General features: G+C 40.6%; 3 protein-coding genes across 3 annotated transcripts; 2 read left to right on the top strand and 1 right to left on the bottom strand.

Annotated features, from left to right (window-relative positions):
* Positions 1–251: 251 nt before the first annotated feature.
* On the bottom strand, positions 252–2,627 carry LOC139371444 (mitochondrial potassium channel-like). Its single transcript, XM_071111865.1, has 4 exons — positions 2,540–2,627; positions 1,769–2,170; positions 1,404–1,568; positions 252–1,303 (listed from the first exon to the last, which is right to left on the bottom strand). Exons 2-4 carry the CDS (start codon positions 2,108–2,110, stop codon positions 491–493), a joined length of 1,320 nt encoding a protein of 439 aa, XP_070967966.1. The 5' UTR covers positions 2,111–2,170; positions 2,540–2,627; the 3' UTR covers positions 252–490.
* Positions 2,628–2,639: 12 nt separating this feature from the next.
* On the top strand, positions 2,640–4,187 carry LOC139371443 (translation machinery-associated protein 7). The gene is made up of 4 exons (XM_071111864.1): positions 2,640–2,754; positions 3,248–3,303; positions 3,454–3,541; positions 3,977–4,187. The coding sequence occupies exons 1-4, from the start codon at positions 2,739–2,741 to the stop codon at positions 4,009–4,011; spliced, it is 195 nt and encodes a 64-aa protein (XP_070967965.1). The 5' UTR covers positions 2,640–2,738; the 3' UTR covers positions 4,012–4,187.
* A 6,077-nt stretch (positions 4,188–10,264) lies between these two features.
* Positions 10,265–16,920, top strand: LOC139369945 (deoxyribonuclease-1-like). The gene is made up of 9 exons (XM_071109227.1): positions 10,265–10,405; positions 11,045–11,130; positions 11,256–11,350; positions 11,753–11,839; positions 12,358–12,470; positions 14,383–14,495; positions 15,540–15,697; positions 15,966–16,062; positions 16,196–16,920. The coding sequence occupies exons 2-9, from the start codon at positions 11,050–11,052 to the stop codon at positions 16,370–16,372; spliced, it is 921 nt and encodes a 306-aa protein (XP_070965328.1). The 5' UTR covers positions 10,265–10,405; positions 11,045–11,049; the 3' UTR covers positions 16,373–16,920.
* The last annotated feature ends 130 nt before the right edge of the window (positions 16,921–17,050 follow it).

The raw sequence follows: 17,050 nt of genomic DNA, 5'->3' as shown, positions 1-17,050 counted from the left end.
AGCATTATGATTGGTCGGCGCTAATTAATGGCTCTGTGATTGGTCAGTCCTATGGAGATAATTTAGGTGCACTCGTTTTGGTTCGTCCAGCAAGCCGGAAGCTCCGGGTTACCGCTTGTCATAGGACCAACTGATAATTAAATTGGGCAACGCTGTCACGCTTGAGCAGATTTTTGTGTGAAATACACGTTTTATGTTCTTTTTTCTAGGAGTGACAATTTATATAACAAATCTACTTTCAAAACATAAAATATTTGACAACATATTACATTTTAATAGATCAAGAACTGTAATTCTAAATATTTGATCATGTATTGCATTTAAACATAATTATAGTACTCTCATACAGTCATTGATTTCACATCAGTGCATGGTTCATTTTCCCTGTATAAAAGACATGAATAGCACATCACAATATTAATTTGTAATTATTTCATTGTAAATCAAGATGGTTAGATTAATAACACTATTTTACAGTACATAACGTTAGTCAAACACCTCTAAAGAAAATATACAGCGCAGGTACAGTGACAGCAAGCGCAACGTAAGCCAGAACAGTGTTGTACATGGTAGTCTGGTTTATCTGAGCCTCAAGTCTTTTCTCCGTCTGGTCAATTCCTTGCATAACACTCTCTGTTTCACATACAAACATCTGTGAATCTTGTTGACTTATCACGACAGGTGGCTTCTCTTCTCTATGATACGTCTCAATTGAATTCTTCACGTCCTTGAGTTTCGATTCAACCTTCCCAACACCCTGGTCAAGCTGCCCAAGCTGGGGCTGGACTCCTTCTATAAGAACCTGTGCCTTCTGGCTATAGAGCAATATCTCTTTTAGAACTGTCTCAGAGGCACTTGGAGAGGGTTGGGGTGGAGGCGGAACCACGATGGGTTCCGGAACCAGAACAGGACCTGCCACTGGCTTCTTCACATCTTTCTCAGCCTGAGCTGCTCTATGCTGTAGTGTCGTCCTCAGGGTGTCTATAAAGCCTCTCAGTTCCTCTTGTTGAGTCTTATGCATACTGGCCTGGACTTTGATAGCTTCCTGTAGGTTGACTGGTCCTTTTTGGGCCTCTAGTAGTAAAGTCTTCAGCTCCTGTAGGCGTACCCTGTTGACATAGGTAGAACCCATGACCCCTATGAAGGTACCGAGTACAGAGCCTATCACGGACCAGTTCTTGGTGCGCTCCGTCCGCGTCCGTTCTTTCTCGTGGCTCTCACGTACACCCGCTGAGAATAAGGCAAACTTCTCCCTTTCAGCCCCCTCTGCGTTTTCGTAGGCTGTTCGCATGCGACGTTCCTCCTATGGTCAAGACATTGTGAGAATGTTTGCTTCTTTAAATAGAGTGCAACACTACAGATGTGTGTATGTTCCATTTTTATTCTGTGTTGACATTTGTTACCTGCAGCAACTTGTGCTCCAGCGTGGCCAGCTCCAGGTAGTGGGCCTCCTCTCGTGAGACCCGATCCAGTCGATCTCTCACCTCCTTCAGCCGGACCTGTAGGGCCTCCAGGCTGCCATGGGCCTCACGCACCATCCCTCTGGCCACCATGAAGGCCTTTTCTGCCTAAAGAAAAACATGACAACATTTACAAGATCAGGAAAGAGATACATAATCTGACCAAACTCTGGGTCCCAAGACAAACCAGGGTTTTCTCCTGGTCAGGTCATGGAAAACTCAGTGGAGAGATGGTAAGACAAGATAGATACAGTGAAAAATGCATCAAAACCTCCAGTTCAATACACCTGGCTTGCATATTGTCTTACCTCTGTAACTTTAGACTGGGCATATCTGACTTCATTCAGGCCTACAAACTCCTCGTACCTCTCCCACCAGTAGTTAACTGTGTTTGAGGCAGTGCTCATAGACTTCTGCCCCCATTGCTTCCCCAAGTCAGTCAAATTCTGTATTGTAGCTATGGCATGCTCCTGAATAGGCACAGCAGGTTTATCTACTCGGTCATCTTTTGGCTGTGGTGGTTTCTGTTGTTGTGTGCTGTAGCTCCTGCTGGAATACACAGTCCCGCTGACCGTCCAAGGGATGTGGAAACGGTAGAGACATGATGTTCCATGGCACCATGGTATGAGCGGTTTCCCTCTGTACCTCATTGAGAAGCCAGTCGGTTATATTCACTATGACACTACAGCAGAAGACATTGGAGCTGCCACCTGTAAAACAGTACAGTCAAACCCTGTATCAAAGTACAGTATATGGGTGGGCTGTTGAGGTTCGATGTATCAATGAATGTTAATAAATATTTTTTTAACACTGCTCATTTGACCACTACAATGCTGATGTTTATGCAATTCATTGAAAATCTATGGCCATTTTGGATGTTATGCATGATGCAGTGGCTGAGTCCCCCAATCAATTACCATAGAGAACGGGCTAGCGAGCAAAGCTACCTAGCTAGCTACAGAGCTGACAGTTTGCAAACTTGCTTTAAGGCAAACCAAGCCTAAATTAACGTCATGTTCTACTCGTAGCTATTAATCTCTCTGATTTTTATTTGTACCTAAAAAAGTATAATCACGTACCGGTTGTCTTCAAGCGTTGATTGTTCGGCAAATTATCAGCTGGCTACAGAACGTGAATGATGCTTTTATGATCAGGCGCATCGCAAACATCCTGCATCCGGTTTAGAGCGGAAGTAGGTCCTAACAGCGCGGATTAGTAAGCAACTGCTAATACGCTAGCTCAGTTGTTTAATTGAGATTTTATTGAAAAGTATCAAATATGTCCGGAAGAGAAGGTGAGATACACATTTACATTTTTTTTTTACATAAAGCTCGATATTTATTTTCAGAGGAAACGTAATATTGCCTCTACTAGATTGAAGAAAAGTTTCGACTTCAACTGTCCAGACTAGCTAACTAGCAACTCGTGCAATGCATTGCAATGTAGCTAGATACTGTAGCTTGAGTAGCTGGCGCCTGTCAAGCCATGCCAAAGCAAAGAGATGGCCATGCTACTTAGGCTAGAAAGTTCAATCTATTTACAGGGATGGCATTCGTATGTACCATATATGTTCATATATTGTTGATTGCTCGTACTAGCATATGCTTGCTAATACATGCATCACAGTTATGCTAGATGGTTAGCTAGCTGTGTAATGTGTACATTTCTCCCACATGTCTTAATCAAGTTTAGCTAGTTACGTAGCATGCTACCTTCTGGGCTTTGTGTGATGCTCATATGCGGTATTGATTCATATTAATTCAATGAGATATGTTCTTGTCTTACAGGTGGTAAGAAGAAGCCTTTAAAAGCTGCCAAGAAAGCGACTAAGGAGATGGATGATGTAAGTCATTGTGTTGTTGGCACAATGCTGTATGTAGCCTATATCATTCTGAAGGAACGCTCAGGATATTTTGAAAATTCGAATACATTAAAATGTGGACCGGTGTTATTTCCATTGTAATCCTGAGCAGGTTTGCTTTGTCAAATCCAGGATGAAATGGCCTTCAAACAAAAGCAGAAAGAAGACCAGAAAGCCTTGGAGGCGTTGAAGACGAAAGCAGCAGGAAAAGGACCTTTGAGTAAATAATAATGTATTTGCTCTTGTTGACAATAAGAATCTAATCAGGATTCCTCACTTTTTCTGATGAAACTGAACAATACCCCAAAATTAAATCAAAGGGTGAACTTTCAACTTGCCCCAAATCTACACAACCACCCATTCACTGACTCCAGATATATAGTATTATTTACCCATGCCAATGTTTCACACGTTTTTATACTGCAGACATAACAAAAAAGTATCTCAAGTACTGAGGAGAATAGGCCTATTGATTCTCAACACTAGGTGGCAGTGTTAACTTTTTTGGGGGGGGATATTCTTGCCTGATATTCAATGTACTCTGCTTGCCACCAGTGTCTTTGAGTCTATACATTAGTGCCTCACTACATGAGTTTTCTACAAAAAGTTATACATATTTCAGATGGTTTTCCTCAACTTCTCCATTTTGTTTCAGCTGGTGGCGGAATCAAGAAGTCTGGAAAGAAGTGATTTGGTGTTAGAAGATCATGCACTCATTTGCTGAATCACAGCCCCCCCCCCCCCCATATTTTTTTTCTTGTTTGGGTCCATTGAATGAGTACAATACATGAAATTACCCTTTTTAAAAATAATTTCCACGTTCTTGTAAAGGAAAAAGTTCTGTACTATTAAAGTCTTGTAACTACTGTTGTATTTATACTTCTGTAATCTTTGAGATTCAGTCAGGAAACACATCATCATTAGATCAATAGCTACACTACACATACCAACATGATGTTGTGACGGCCCCGTTACAACGTGTAGCACAAATATAGTGTATTATGGTCAAATGTAATCAGTTTCACTTCTTCCAAGCTTGGCCACCTGCATCTTTAGTATCTGTATCTGTAAATTCAGCTTCTCTCGTTGAGGTTCCCTCTTCCGTTCCCTAAATTCTCTTCATACAGTCCAATTTTGTCCATGAACTGTTTCCCAGTTCCAGGAAGTTAGTTTTCTTATCTACAATTCATTTTATTGTTCTGATTTTGACACCGGATTTTGGAATGTGTGTGGAGTGATGTGTGTTTAAAAGATGTTGCTTGTTTACCTCATTTAGATTATTTTTCCTTAAGAGGAAAGTTTGGGAGATTCAGAATAAAGCGCAATGATGCTGCTTACTGTATTTAGTTGGTGTCAGTCCTTTCAGCTGTACCTCAACAGGGTAATTAATGGTCACTCGCCTGATAAAGCATGATAGATGTGGAGATGTAAGCCAGAGGGTTCACCTTTTACATGTATTTCTAGCGTAGACAGAGGGTCACACTGTAGGCTACTAAAGTGTTAATTTCATATAGTTTATAATATTGTTAATCAAACCATCTGCCAGGATTAAACTTGGCTTGTGTTGTCTGGCGTGTGTACGTCCATCTTCTTTAGAACATACATATATGCCTTTTGAAACTAGGATACAGTGCCTTGCAAAAGTATTCGGCCCCCTTGAACTTTGCGACCTTTTGCCACATTTCAGGCTTCAAACATAAAGATATAAAACTGTATTTTTTGTGAAGAATCAACAACAAGTGGGACACAATCATGAAGTGGAATGACATTTATTGGATATTTCAAACTTTTTTAACAAATCAAAAACTGAAAAATTGGGCGTGCCAAATTATCCACATCTTCAGCCTGGTTGTACTCATTGCAAGGCGCCGACCAAGTCCACCAAATCATCCCTTTTCAGCACAAACAACGCAACACATTTAATAGCATTAGTCCTGCATTATATATATATATATTTATCAGATCACAATGTAAAAGATGCAGGGCATCAGATAGAGCTTTATGAGGGTAAAGTTGTACCTGTACGGAAACACACTGCTCCTTGTATCTGTTTCTTCCCAGACGAGTGCTGGTTTTCAGTGTAGTGTTGCTTCTTACTGGACCTATTTGGACAAGATCAAATGACACACTTGTAAATGAATCATTATTATCATGTAGGGCCAGGAGTTTTCCTGACCTGACAAGGGGGCCTTATTTATATATTTATAGTGTCTCATGGTCTGGAAAAACATCCGGCTACTGAACCCTGATATGACCAGGGTTCAGTACTGAACTATACTCCACTCTACTGAACTATACTCTACTGAACTATACTCTACTGAACTATACTCTACTGTATTGAACTATACTCTACTGTACTGAACTATACTCTACTGAACTGGACTATACTCTACTGAACTATACTCTACTGAACTGAACTATACTCTACTGTACTGAACTATACTCTACTGTACTGAACTATACTCTACTGAACTGAACTATACTCTACTGTACTGAACTATACTCTACAGTACTGAACTATACTCTACTGTACTGAACTATACTCTACTGTCCTGAACTATACTCTATGAACTATACTCTACTGAACTAAACTACACTTTCCTATGCTGAACTATACTGTACTGAACTATACTGTACTGTACTGAACTATACTCTATGAACTATACTCTACTGAACTAAACTACACTTTCCTATGCTGAACTATACTCTACTGAACTAAACTACACTTTCCTATGCTGAACTATACTGTACTGAACTATACTGTACTGTACTGAACTATACTCTATGAACTATACTCTACTGAACTAAACTACACTTTCCTATGCTGAACTATACTCTACTGAACTAAACTACACTTTCCTATGCTGAACTATACTCTATGAACTATACTCTGCTGTTCTAAACTATACTTAATTGAACTATACTCTACTGTACTGAACTATACTCTACTGTACTGAACTATACTGTACTGAACTATACTCTACAGTACTGAACTATACTCTACTGTACTGAACTATACTCTACTGAACTAAACTACACTTTCCTATGCTGAACTATACTGTACTGAACTGTACTGTACTGAACTATACTCTATGAACTATACTCTGCTGAACTAAACTACACTTTCCTATGCTGAACTATACTCTACTGAACTAAACTACACTTTCCTATGCTGAACTATACTCTATGAACTATACTCTGCTGTTCTAAACTATACTTAATTGAACTATACTCTACTGTACTGAACTATACTCTACTGTACTGAACTATACTCTACAGTACTGAACTATACCGTACTGAACTATACTCTACTGAACTATACTGTACTGAACTATACTCTACAGTACTGAACCGTACTGAACTATACTCTACTGTATTGAACTATACTATACTGTGCTGAACTATACTTGACTGTACTGAACTATACTCTACAGTACTGAACTATACTGTATTGAACTATACTATACTGTACTGAACTATACTGAACTGAACTATACTCTACTGTATTGAACTATACTATACTGTACTGAACTATACTGTACTGAACTATACTGTACTGAACTATACTGTACTGTACTGAACTATACTCTTCTGTGCCACACTATACTCTACTGGACTATACTCTACTGTACTGAACTATACTCTACTGTACTCTACTCTACTGTACTGAACTCTACTGTACTCTACTCTACTGTACTGAACTCTACTCTACTGTACTGAACTCTACCTTCCTGTGCTGAACTCTACTCTACTGTACTGAACTCTACTCTACTGTACTGAACTATACTCACCATCTCAAGCTTTATATTAATAATATGTGTAGAGTAAATTGCCACAGTAGATTATCTCTGGAAAATGAGGACATAACTCATTTCAGTTGCACGGAATGATTGTCAATTCAATCTTAGGCCTTGTTCACATGCTGGTTGTAGCTATAGGCGTGCTGATTTCAACCAGTTAGCAACTCTGAAATTTCTGAATTCCAACTGGCATGTGAGCAGGACATTAGTCTGCTCAAATCAGGTTTCACTGCTCAAAACGTCTGCCTCCTGTCATTGAAGCCATGGAAGTTCAAGGTCGTACTGCAGGCATTGTTAGCAGAAAACAGGATCCCTCATTATAGTGTATGGAAAAATGTAGATCTTTGTTTAAACCCTCTAAATCTGATCTCAGATAAGCCTCAATGTAAGTGAAATCGGATTTTGTTGTCTAACAACACATTGTGTCAGTACCTGTAGAGGAAGACAAACTGTTCCTTGTAGGTGTCGCGCCCCAGTCTGGTACACTTCACCATGGTGTAAGGATGCTTCTTGTTGGCCCTGCCAAAAGGATATAACACATATTATAAACTGGGTGGTTCCAACCCTGAATGCTGATTGGCCGACGGCCGTGATATATCAGACCGTATATCACTGGTATGACAAAGCATTTATGTTTACTGCTCTAATTAAGTTGGTAACCAGTTTATAATAGCAATAAGTCACCTCGGGGGTTTGTGATATATGGCCAATGTACCACGGCTAAGGGTTGTATCCAGGAACTCTGCGTTGCGGAGTAATTGCTTCTAATAAACCAGTTATATTGCTTCTAATAAACCAGATGTGTGTGCTTGAACTGATCATTTAAAAATCCCACACAGAAGAAGTTATAAGGATAATTTAGTTGCTAATGGCAGGCTGCAGTACCCCGGTCGGCCTTCAACTTGAGTTACTCAATGAGTGATAGTATTGAAAGACTATAGCCAATACGCATAGGCTGTCACCTAAAATGTGGCATGTAGGCTAATTATTTATTGGTGCTGTTCGGTTATCAAATCAATTTAATGAGCTATTCTGGTAAATGGCATTGGTGCCCTAGCAGATGGCATTGGTGCCCTAGCAGATGGTGTTGGTGCCCTAGCAGATGGTGTTGGTGCCCTAGCAGATGGCAATGGTGCCCTAGCAGATGGTGTTGGTGCCCTAGCAGATGGCGCTGGTGCCCTAGCAGATGGCGTTGGTGCCCTAGCAGATGGTGGTGGTGCCCTAGCAGATGGCGTTGGTGCCCTAGCAGATGGTGTTGGTGCCCTAGCAGATGGCGTTGGTGCCCTAGCAGATGGTGGTGGTGCCCTAGCAGATGGCATTGGTGCCCTAACAGATGGTGTTGGTGCCCTAGCAGATGGTGTTGGTGCCCTAGCAGATGGCATTGGTGCCCTAGCAGATGGCATTGGTGCCCTATCAGATGATGTTGGTGCCCTAGCAGATGGTGGTGGAGCCCTAGCAGATGGCGTTGGTGCCCTAGCAGATGGCATTGGTGCCCTAGCAGATGGTGGTGGTGTCCTAGCAGATGGCATTGGTGCCCTAGCAGATGGCATTCATTGGTGCCCTAGCAGATGGCATTCACTGGTGCCCTAGCAGATGGCGTTGGTGCCCTGGCAGATGGCATTGGTGCCCTAGCAGATGGTGTTGGTGCCCTAGCAGATGGCGTTGTTGCCCTAGCAGATGGCGTTGGTGCCCCAGCAGATGGTGTTGGTGCCCTAGCAGATGGTATTGGTGCCCCAGCAGATGGCGTTGTTGCCCTAGCAGATGGCGTTGGTGCCCTAGCAGATGGTGTTGGTGCCCTAGCAGATGGCGTTGGTGCCCTAGCAGATGGTGTTGGTGCCCTAGCAGATGGTGTTGGTGCCCTAGCAGATGGCGTTGGTGCCCTAGCAGATGGTGTTGGTGCCCTAGCAGATGGCATTGGTGCCCTAGCAGATGGTATTGGTGCCCTAGCAGATGGCATTGGTGGTGCCCTAGCAGATGGCGTTGGTGCCCTAGCAGATGGCATTGGTGCACTAGCCGAAGGTGTTGGTGCCCTAGCAGATGGCGTTGGTGCCCTAGCAGATGGCATTGGTGCCCTAGCAGATGGTGTTGGTGCCCGAGCAGATGGCATTGGTGCCCTAGCAGATTGCATTGGTGCCCTAGCAGATGGCGTTGTTGCCCTAGCAGATTGGGCCCCTCTTAAAAGCTAAATGGTCTTGCAGGCCTGCCACCACCACTCAGATTTACAGTAACTTCTGAGCCACTCATAGACTACCCATGATGACAGATGAGAAATACCTATTCCAGATACATACTGGGGCTATATGAATAAATGCCCCGGGGCTATCCTGTCAGAGTTGACATCTCTAGATGTCTCTGCCATGTGCTATAGTGTATAAACCGTAAAAGTCAGGAAAGGCCTCAAGCTTTTTTTCCTTCACTAAAATTACAAAACAACACACAAACATGACAAAATTATATTTTTTTAGGCCCTGTTTACATTTATTGTTATGACAAAAAAAATTGCGCATGGAAGGCCAATCCTGTTCATGACATGTTGGAAATGTGCCCTGATGATCAGAGGGGCCAAAAAAAATGGGGGGCCTTGTGGTTTAGTTTGTTCTGGTGGTGTAAGTGGCCTCTCTAACACATATAGCCTATAGCCTCTGACCGGCTGCAGCCTAGGTTTAACTCCAGAACCGTGCTCTTTCAGAAAACTCTCTCCTCTTTATCTGTCCCTCTATCCTGTCTGATAAACATTAACAAAATATGGAAGGAGTGGGGGGGGGGGGGGGGTGCTGCCCCACTCCCTAATAAATAATAGAAATAAGAGGCTCTGGATACACTGGGACCAGATGACAGGTTCCCAACACTATAGGTAACTCTAGATCCAATAATAACATGGTCACTATCTCAAATATGTTTTTGGTGCGCTACATAGAACCTGGTCTCTAAGTAACTAGGTCATATGTTTACATATTTCTCAACCGAGCAGGTTAGGCAGAAAGTGGCCTGCCTGAGTGAATCAGACAGCACAGTGTCCGTGTGTAAAGGGACACAAATGTCACTGTGACAAGGAAATGGGAAGAAAATATGCAAACACATAGATAACTTCCACACCGCAAACTGTTCTTCAGATACAGGAAGTGCTAATGTTATAAAGCTTTAGTCACAACCTAGGTATACAGGGAGAGAGATGGTTATGTAGTGCAGTTCAGGCCATACAACGTTCTCTCTGAAGAGGATTTCTGCTGTTTACGAAAGGCATCAGAGCATCCTTCAACTCCTGGGTACATCTTCATAACACGGTAATTAATTTGAATAATGAAAATGTAATATACGGTTCAAATAGACTAAATATGGAACTATTATCAATCGACCTTATTCAATAAATATCCTTTGAGGAAATGTCATAAAATTGTTTGTAATGTCATTATTTTGTACCAACAAAAACAAAAACTGAGGAAAAGAGATTTGCATAATATTTCATGTTGATGTTCTTCGTGTGAAAAACTGCTGTGAGACTGCACAGGAAGCGACTGTGTGCATATGTCAGATGTTTTGAGGCTTCTGCTCTTCTTGAGGTCAGACAGTCTGCAAGGCTAGTGTTCTCCTTTCTGTCTTTACAGCCTTTTGGTCTGATATCTATTGACAATTTACAGCTGAATTAAATGACCAGGACTGAACCGGACTCCGATGAACACTTTGTGGGGTCTATAATAGCAAATCATTTCTAGCAGATCATTTCTACCCTAAAACGTCAGGAAGTCTAAACTCTTTTTGTATGGTAAAGAGAACGGAAACATATACTGCACTAATAAGATTTGTTTTGTGTGTGCAATATCTGGGTTTTTTACAAATCATCTTGGCTGACATATACAGACAGTTTATAGACAAGACTCTATACCAACTACTAAGATGTATCATAACTGCTCTATCACCCGAAGCAATCATGAAGGTGGCGTCCTTCAACGTCAGGAGATTGGGCACAAGCAAAGTGGCTGATAAGAACGTCCTGAAATATCTCATCAAGGTGATTATTCTCTCATTGTTCTGGAAAAACATTCACATTCTCTATTCATACTTAATATTCAACATTGAGTCTGTCATTATATTCTATTTAATTCATTCCCATTCTATTCTATTCCATATGGCCAGATTGTGTCCCGCTACAGTGTCTTCTTGATCCTAGAAGTGGTTGATAGGACTGGCCAGGCCATGACAACGTTCCTTAAAGAGCTGAATGACACAAGGTATTTTCTCCATCTCTGACCTAAAACATACAATAATACCTGGATCCCTAGCAATTCTCCTGTATACATGTCATATATCCACATCTATATAATACAGTGATTAATACCTTACTGTTCTATGTAATCTATGCCACTGAAATAAAAGGCATTTAAGCAATAAGGCACAAGGGGGTTTGTGGTATATGGCCAATATACCACGACTAAGGGCTGTTCATGGGCACGACGCAAACCCCCGAGGTGACTTATTGCTATTATAAACTGGTTACCAACGTAATTACAGCAGTAAAAATAAATGCTTTGTCATACCAGTGATATACGGTCTGATATATCACGGCCGTCGGCCAATCAGCATTCAGGGTTGGAACCACCCAGTTTATAATATGTGTTTTATCCTTTTGGCAGGGCCAACAAGAAGCATCCTTACACCATGGTGAAGAGTACCAGACTGGGGCGCGACACCTACAAGGAACAGTTTGTCTTCCTCTACAGGTACTGACACAATGTGATGTTAGACAAGTTTACAATTGGCTCATTCATCTTCCCCCTCGTCTCCCCTGTAACTATTCCCCAGGTCGTTGCTGTAAATGAGAATGTGGGAGGATGAGAAGTATGAGTATGAGAAAATAAAAAATAAAAGACAACAAAATCCGATTTTCACTTACATTGAGGCTTATCTAAGATCTGAAATTAACTGATCCTTTTAGATAATAATGAACAAGTGTACATAAACAGCAATGGGGACCTGATCCTAGATCAGTATTCCCACTCAGGGACACTATGAATACGGGCACTGTAGATGAACGTGAACACGTGTAGGAGACATGATCCCAGATCAGCATTCCCACTCAGGGACACTATGAATACGAGCCCTGTAGATGAACTTGAACACGTGTAGGAGACCTGATCCTAGATCAGTATTCCTACTCAGGGACACTGTGAATACGGGCCCTGTAGATGAACGTGATATGCTGTAAGTTGACAGATGCCTCATGTATTGTTGGTGCCAGAGAGGACCATGTAAAGCTGACTGACAGCTATCAGTATAAGGACAAGCAGGTGGGAGACGAGGACGCCTTCGCTAGAGAGCCCTACATCCTCCGCTTCACCTGTCTCAATACAGGTAGTATTATAGTAATGTCTTCACTAGAGAGCCCTGTTTCACCTGTCTCAATACAGGTAGTGTTATAGTAATGTCTTCACTAGAGAGCCCTGTTTCACCTGTCTCAATACAGGTAGTGTTATAGTAATGTCTTCACTAGAGAGCCCTGTTTCACCTGTCTCAATACAGGTAGTGTTATAGTAATGTCTTCACTAGAGAGCTCTGTTTCACCTGTCTCAATACAGGTAGTGTTATAGTAATGTCTTCACTAGAGAGCTCTGTTTCACCTGTCTCAATACAGGTAGTGTTATAGTAATGTCTTCACTAGAGAGCTCTGTTTCACCTGTCTCAATACAGGTAGTGTTATAGTAATGTCTTCACTAGAGAGCTCTGTTTCACCTGTCTCAATACAGGTAGTATTATAGTAATGTCTTCACTAGAGAGCTCTGTTTCACCTGTCTCAATACAGGTAGTGTTATAGTAATGTCTTCACTAGAGAGCTCTGTTTCACCTGTCTCAATACAGGTAGTATTATAGTAATGTCTTCACTAGAGAGCTCTGTTTCACCTGTCTCAATACAGGTAGTGTTATAGTAATGTCTTCACTAGAGAGCTCTGTTTCACCTGTCTCAATACAGGTAGTGTTATAGTAATGTCTTCACTAGAGAGCTCTGTTTCACCTGTCTCAATACAGGTAGTGTTATAGTAATGTCTTCACTAGAGAGCTCTGTTTCACCTGTCTCAATACAGGTAGTATTATAGTAATGTCTTCACTAGAGAGCTCTGTTTCACCTGTCTCAATACAGGTAGTGTTATAGTAATGTCTTCACTAGAGAGCTCTGTTTCACCTGTCTCAATACAGGTAGTATTATAGTAATGTCTTCACTAGAGAGCTCTGTTTCACCTGTCTCAATACAGGTAGTGTTATAGTAATGTCTTCTCTAGAGAGCCCTGTTTCACCTGTCTCAATACAGGTAGTGTTATAGTAATGTCTTCACTAGAGAGCTCTGTTTCACCTGTCTCAATACAGGTAGTGTTATAGTAATGTCTTCACTAGAGAGCTCTGTTTCACCTGTCTCAATACAGGTAGTATTATAGTAATGTCTTCACTAGAGAGCTCTGTTTCACCTGTCTCAATACAGGTAGTGTTATAGTAATGTCTTCTCTAGAGAGCCCTGTTTCACCTGTCTCAATACAGGTAGTGTTATAGTAATGTCTTCACGTACGTTATTATTTATTTACCATCTATCCTCTTTAGTTCCTATTTGTATATTTATCCTATCTTAGGGGTGATAGAGACTGGTTGGTACATCAGTAATACTATAGTATCTGAGGGGTGATAGAGACTGGTTGGTACATCAGTAATACTATAGTATCTGAGGGGTGATAGAGACTGGTTGGTACATAAGACGTTAATGGTTATATGTAGGAGCCAGATGGCTTTGGAATGTGCTGAGTGGATGGGAGGAAGTCACAGGATTGCTATAGGGGATACAGGTGGAGAGCTTTGGATTAGGCATCAAGGGGGTTGAGGTCAAGTCAGGTCACCTTAAGGGGAATGGTTTATTACTCGTATCACTTCCTCTTCCTGTCGAACCATAACAGATCTAAAGGATGGAGAGAAGGAAGAGTGCATCTAAACTGGAGTTTATATACTGCGTTGGTGGAAACATGTTTTGTCTAATGTATTGATCCTCTGGGAAGAATTAACTTGGTTAAGCTTTCATAATGCCCGTAGAGTTTTTTACTCCGAGAATTAGAACCTAACACATGTAACTCTGGCAGAGGTTTTTTCTTTCTGATCAGGTGATGTGGTCAGGAATTACTCCTAACCCCTACTACGGTACCTACTCCAGACTGTTCACAGTAGACCTGGAGTTGGGTTCTAGAACAATTCCTTTCAGGATATGACATGATTGCTCTATATCCTATAGTGCTGAAGGACCTCGTGTTGATCCCGGTGCACACCAAGCCTGAAGACTCTGTGAAGGAATTGGATGAGCTGTACGACGTCGTGAAAGTAGTGAAGAGGAAGTGGAAGACTGATGTAGGTTTACGCACTAAATGCTCACCTGGGTACACACACTTCTTATTCTGAAAGTTAAGGTTCACTGACACGTTAAGGTTCCAATAGTTTCCACTCATTTGTAGTTCATAAGTGTGTATATAAGTAGCTAATAAAGGTATTTATTATGTCTTATTAGTCATATATTACACCTAAATTAAGTGTTTTCTTATTCAAACATTGTCATGTGCTACTGGAAAACCCTTTTAAAACCTCCTTGTTAGCCATAATAAAGACATATTAGTATTTAATAAAGGGTGAGTTACACAGGAACAATATTCTTAGTGAGCTGTCTCAATGTGGGACTACTAAGGACATAGTACATAAAATGTGTTCCCTGTTCTAAAGTGTAACGAAAGATAACGCTTTAGAACAGGGAACACATATTGAGGTATGACCTTATTAGTTCCACATTGAGAACGCTCACTAAGAGTCTGTTTCTTGTGTAATTTGCTCTTTATTAAATACTGTATCAAATCAAATCAAATGTATTTATATAGCCCTTCGTACATCAGCTGATATCTCAAAGTGCTGTACAGAAACCCCAGCCTAAAACCCCAAACAGCAAGCAATGCAGGTGTAGAAGCACGGTGGCTAGGAAAAACTCCCTAGAAAGGCCAAAACCTAGGAAGAAACCTAGAGAGGAACCAACAATGAGGTTATTAAGTAAGTTTGATGTTTGATTAAGAAAACCCTTAATTAAGTTATAATATATGACTAATAAGACATAATAAAGGCCTTATTGGCTACTTATATACACACTTATATACACTACAAATGAATAGCTAACGTGCACCTTAAAAAGTGTTTTCCACTTTTTTTTAACACAACATTATATCATTGTTGACAGCATTTAGCTTAAAATCAAGAAAATATAGAAGTAATTTTTAAAAAAAATATTTTTTTTTATTTCTTTGTATATTCTTTATTATTTTCCTTTAAAAAAAAATGTTATTATTTTTTATTTTTTTTATTTTTCTTCATAGAAATACTTTAGTGTGATGTCACTGTTTGTGTCTCTGGCAGAACATCATGATCCTGGGCGATTTCAATGCGGACGGAAGTTATGTCACCAAGAAAGGCATGACGAATATCCGTATCCGTAGTGACAAGAAGTTCCACTGGGTGATTGGAGATGATGTGGACACCACAGCCAACACAAGCAACGACCACACCTACGACAGGTAGACCTACTCCAAATAGGTTATAGACTCAAGGTGTACGACAAAAAAGGTTATGAATTGGATCGAATACATCAAATATGGTACAATATATCATCCTTTCTCAAAAATGTTATCCAAAAGAACCCTATGAAATGAATGGAAATGGTTCATTGTTAAGCAAAGTTTTATAAACATATGTGTTCAATATTGCAAACAGGACCTCTGAAGACACATATCATCATGTCATTTCTTTAGCCATTGTGGAATATTTTTGTTTCCTTTGCTTCAGGATTGTGATGTACGGGGATGATATGTTGGAGGCGATGGTCCCCAACTCAGCCAAGCCCTTCAACTACCAAAAAGCCTTTTGCTTATCTGAAGCTATGGTACGTCATATTTCATCTTTCAGCCATCTGTTTTCCATCTTGGACTAAAAACATGTTCAATTTAGATGTTTTTTTATAGTGTTTTTAGGTAATCCCTTACTACATAAATATTTCACTCCCTCAAATGATGCAGGCTTTGAGTATCAGTGACCACTACCCTGTAGAGGTGGAGCTGACGACGGCTGAAACTGTACCACAGAAGAAAGAGGAAAAAGAGATAGAGGAAGTAGAGTCTCCCAGTGTAAATCCAATACCACAGAAGAAGAAAAGACTCGTGAGAAAGTTAATAGGGAAGTCAAAACAAGCTTAGAAATGCCTAAATGTATATAAATAATTATATTCTAACTCTGTAAATCTGTTTCTGTTTGTTTCAAATGTTTCAAGTGCTTTACTTAATAAAGACCTACATGCAATATTCTATGTAGGAAATGTTATTTTACGATAAAACATTTTCTCAGTAAACCAATTCAAGTTGTCTGTTCATCTTCATTAGAAAATATATTTTCAACATAGAAATAGGTCACAAAAAAAACATCAACTGGCTAACAACACAGTGTGAAACTGATGCAGCTACAGGGCTTACAACTGTTTGTGAGTGTATTCTAATCACACTTCTGGTGGTTGACAGTGCTCCATATAGTGTACTGTAATGTACTACAGCAGACACTGCACAGCAGGATGGAGAGAGATGACACCATTTCTCCAAGGAGTTACCACGGAATTGTGGGCCGATCCGCAAAAGGACAGACCTGTTTACACACTCAGCTCAGAAAGACAATCTGGACACCGCTCTAATATCTTGTATAATGAGATATAAACTCATGAGATATAAAAAAAATAAACATCCCTTTTTCAAAACCCTGTCTTTCAAAGATCATTCGTAAAAATCAAAATAACTTCACAGATCTTAATTGTAAAGGGTTTAAACACTGTTTCCCGTGCTTATTCAATGAAGCATAAACAATTAAGGAACATGCACCTGTGGAAC

This window comes from Oncorhynchus clarkii, chromosome 17 (genome assembly GCF_045791955.1).
Source record: "Oncorhynchus clarkii lewisi isolate Uvic-CL-2024 chromosome 17, UVic_Ocla_1.0, whole genome shotgun sequence".
Taxonomy (NCBI): domain Eukaryota; kingdom Metazoa; phylum Chordata; class Actinopteri; order Salmoniformes; family Salmonidae; genus Oncorhynchus; species Oncorhynchus clarkii.
This window is presented reverse-complemented; position numbering and strand designations above follow the sequence as displayed.

Bases quoted from the DNA above. Each gene is read 5' to 3' on its own strand.
- LOC139371443 (XM_071111864.1), top strand. The intron at 3,304-3,453 runs GTAAGTCATTGT...TGTCAAATCCAG, and splicing joins CGACTAAGGAGATGGATGAT to GATGAAATGGCCTTCAAACA. The intron at 3,542-3,976 runs GTAAATAATAAT...ATTTTGTTTCAG, and splicing joins AGCAGGAAAAGGACCTTTGA to CTGGTGGCGGAATCAAGAAG.
- LOC139369945 (XM_071109227.1), top strand. From the start codon at position 11,050: ATGAAGGTGGCGTCCTTCAACGTCAGGAGATTGGGCACAAGCAAAGTG. The intron at 11,131-11,255 runs GTGATTATTCTC...CCATATGGCCAG, and splicing joins TCCTGAAATATCTCATCAAG to ATTGTGTCCCGCTACAGTGT. The intron at 12,471-14,382 runs GTAGTATTATAG...TATATCCTATAG, and splicing joins CTTCACCTGTCTCAATACAG to TGCTGAAGGACCTCGTGTTG.
- LOC139371444 (XM_071111865.1), bottom strand. From the start codon at position 2,110: ATGAGGTACAGAGGGAAACCGCTCATACCATGGTGCCATGGAACATCA. The intron at 1,569-1,768 runs GTAAGACAATAT...GTTTTTCTTTAG, and splicing joins CCCAGTCTAAAGTTACAGAG to GCAGAAAAGGCCTTCATGGT. The intron at 1,304-1,403 runs GTAACAAATGTC...TCTTGACCATAG, and splicing joins TGGAGCACAAGTTGCTGCAG to GAGGAACGTCGCATGCGAAC.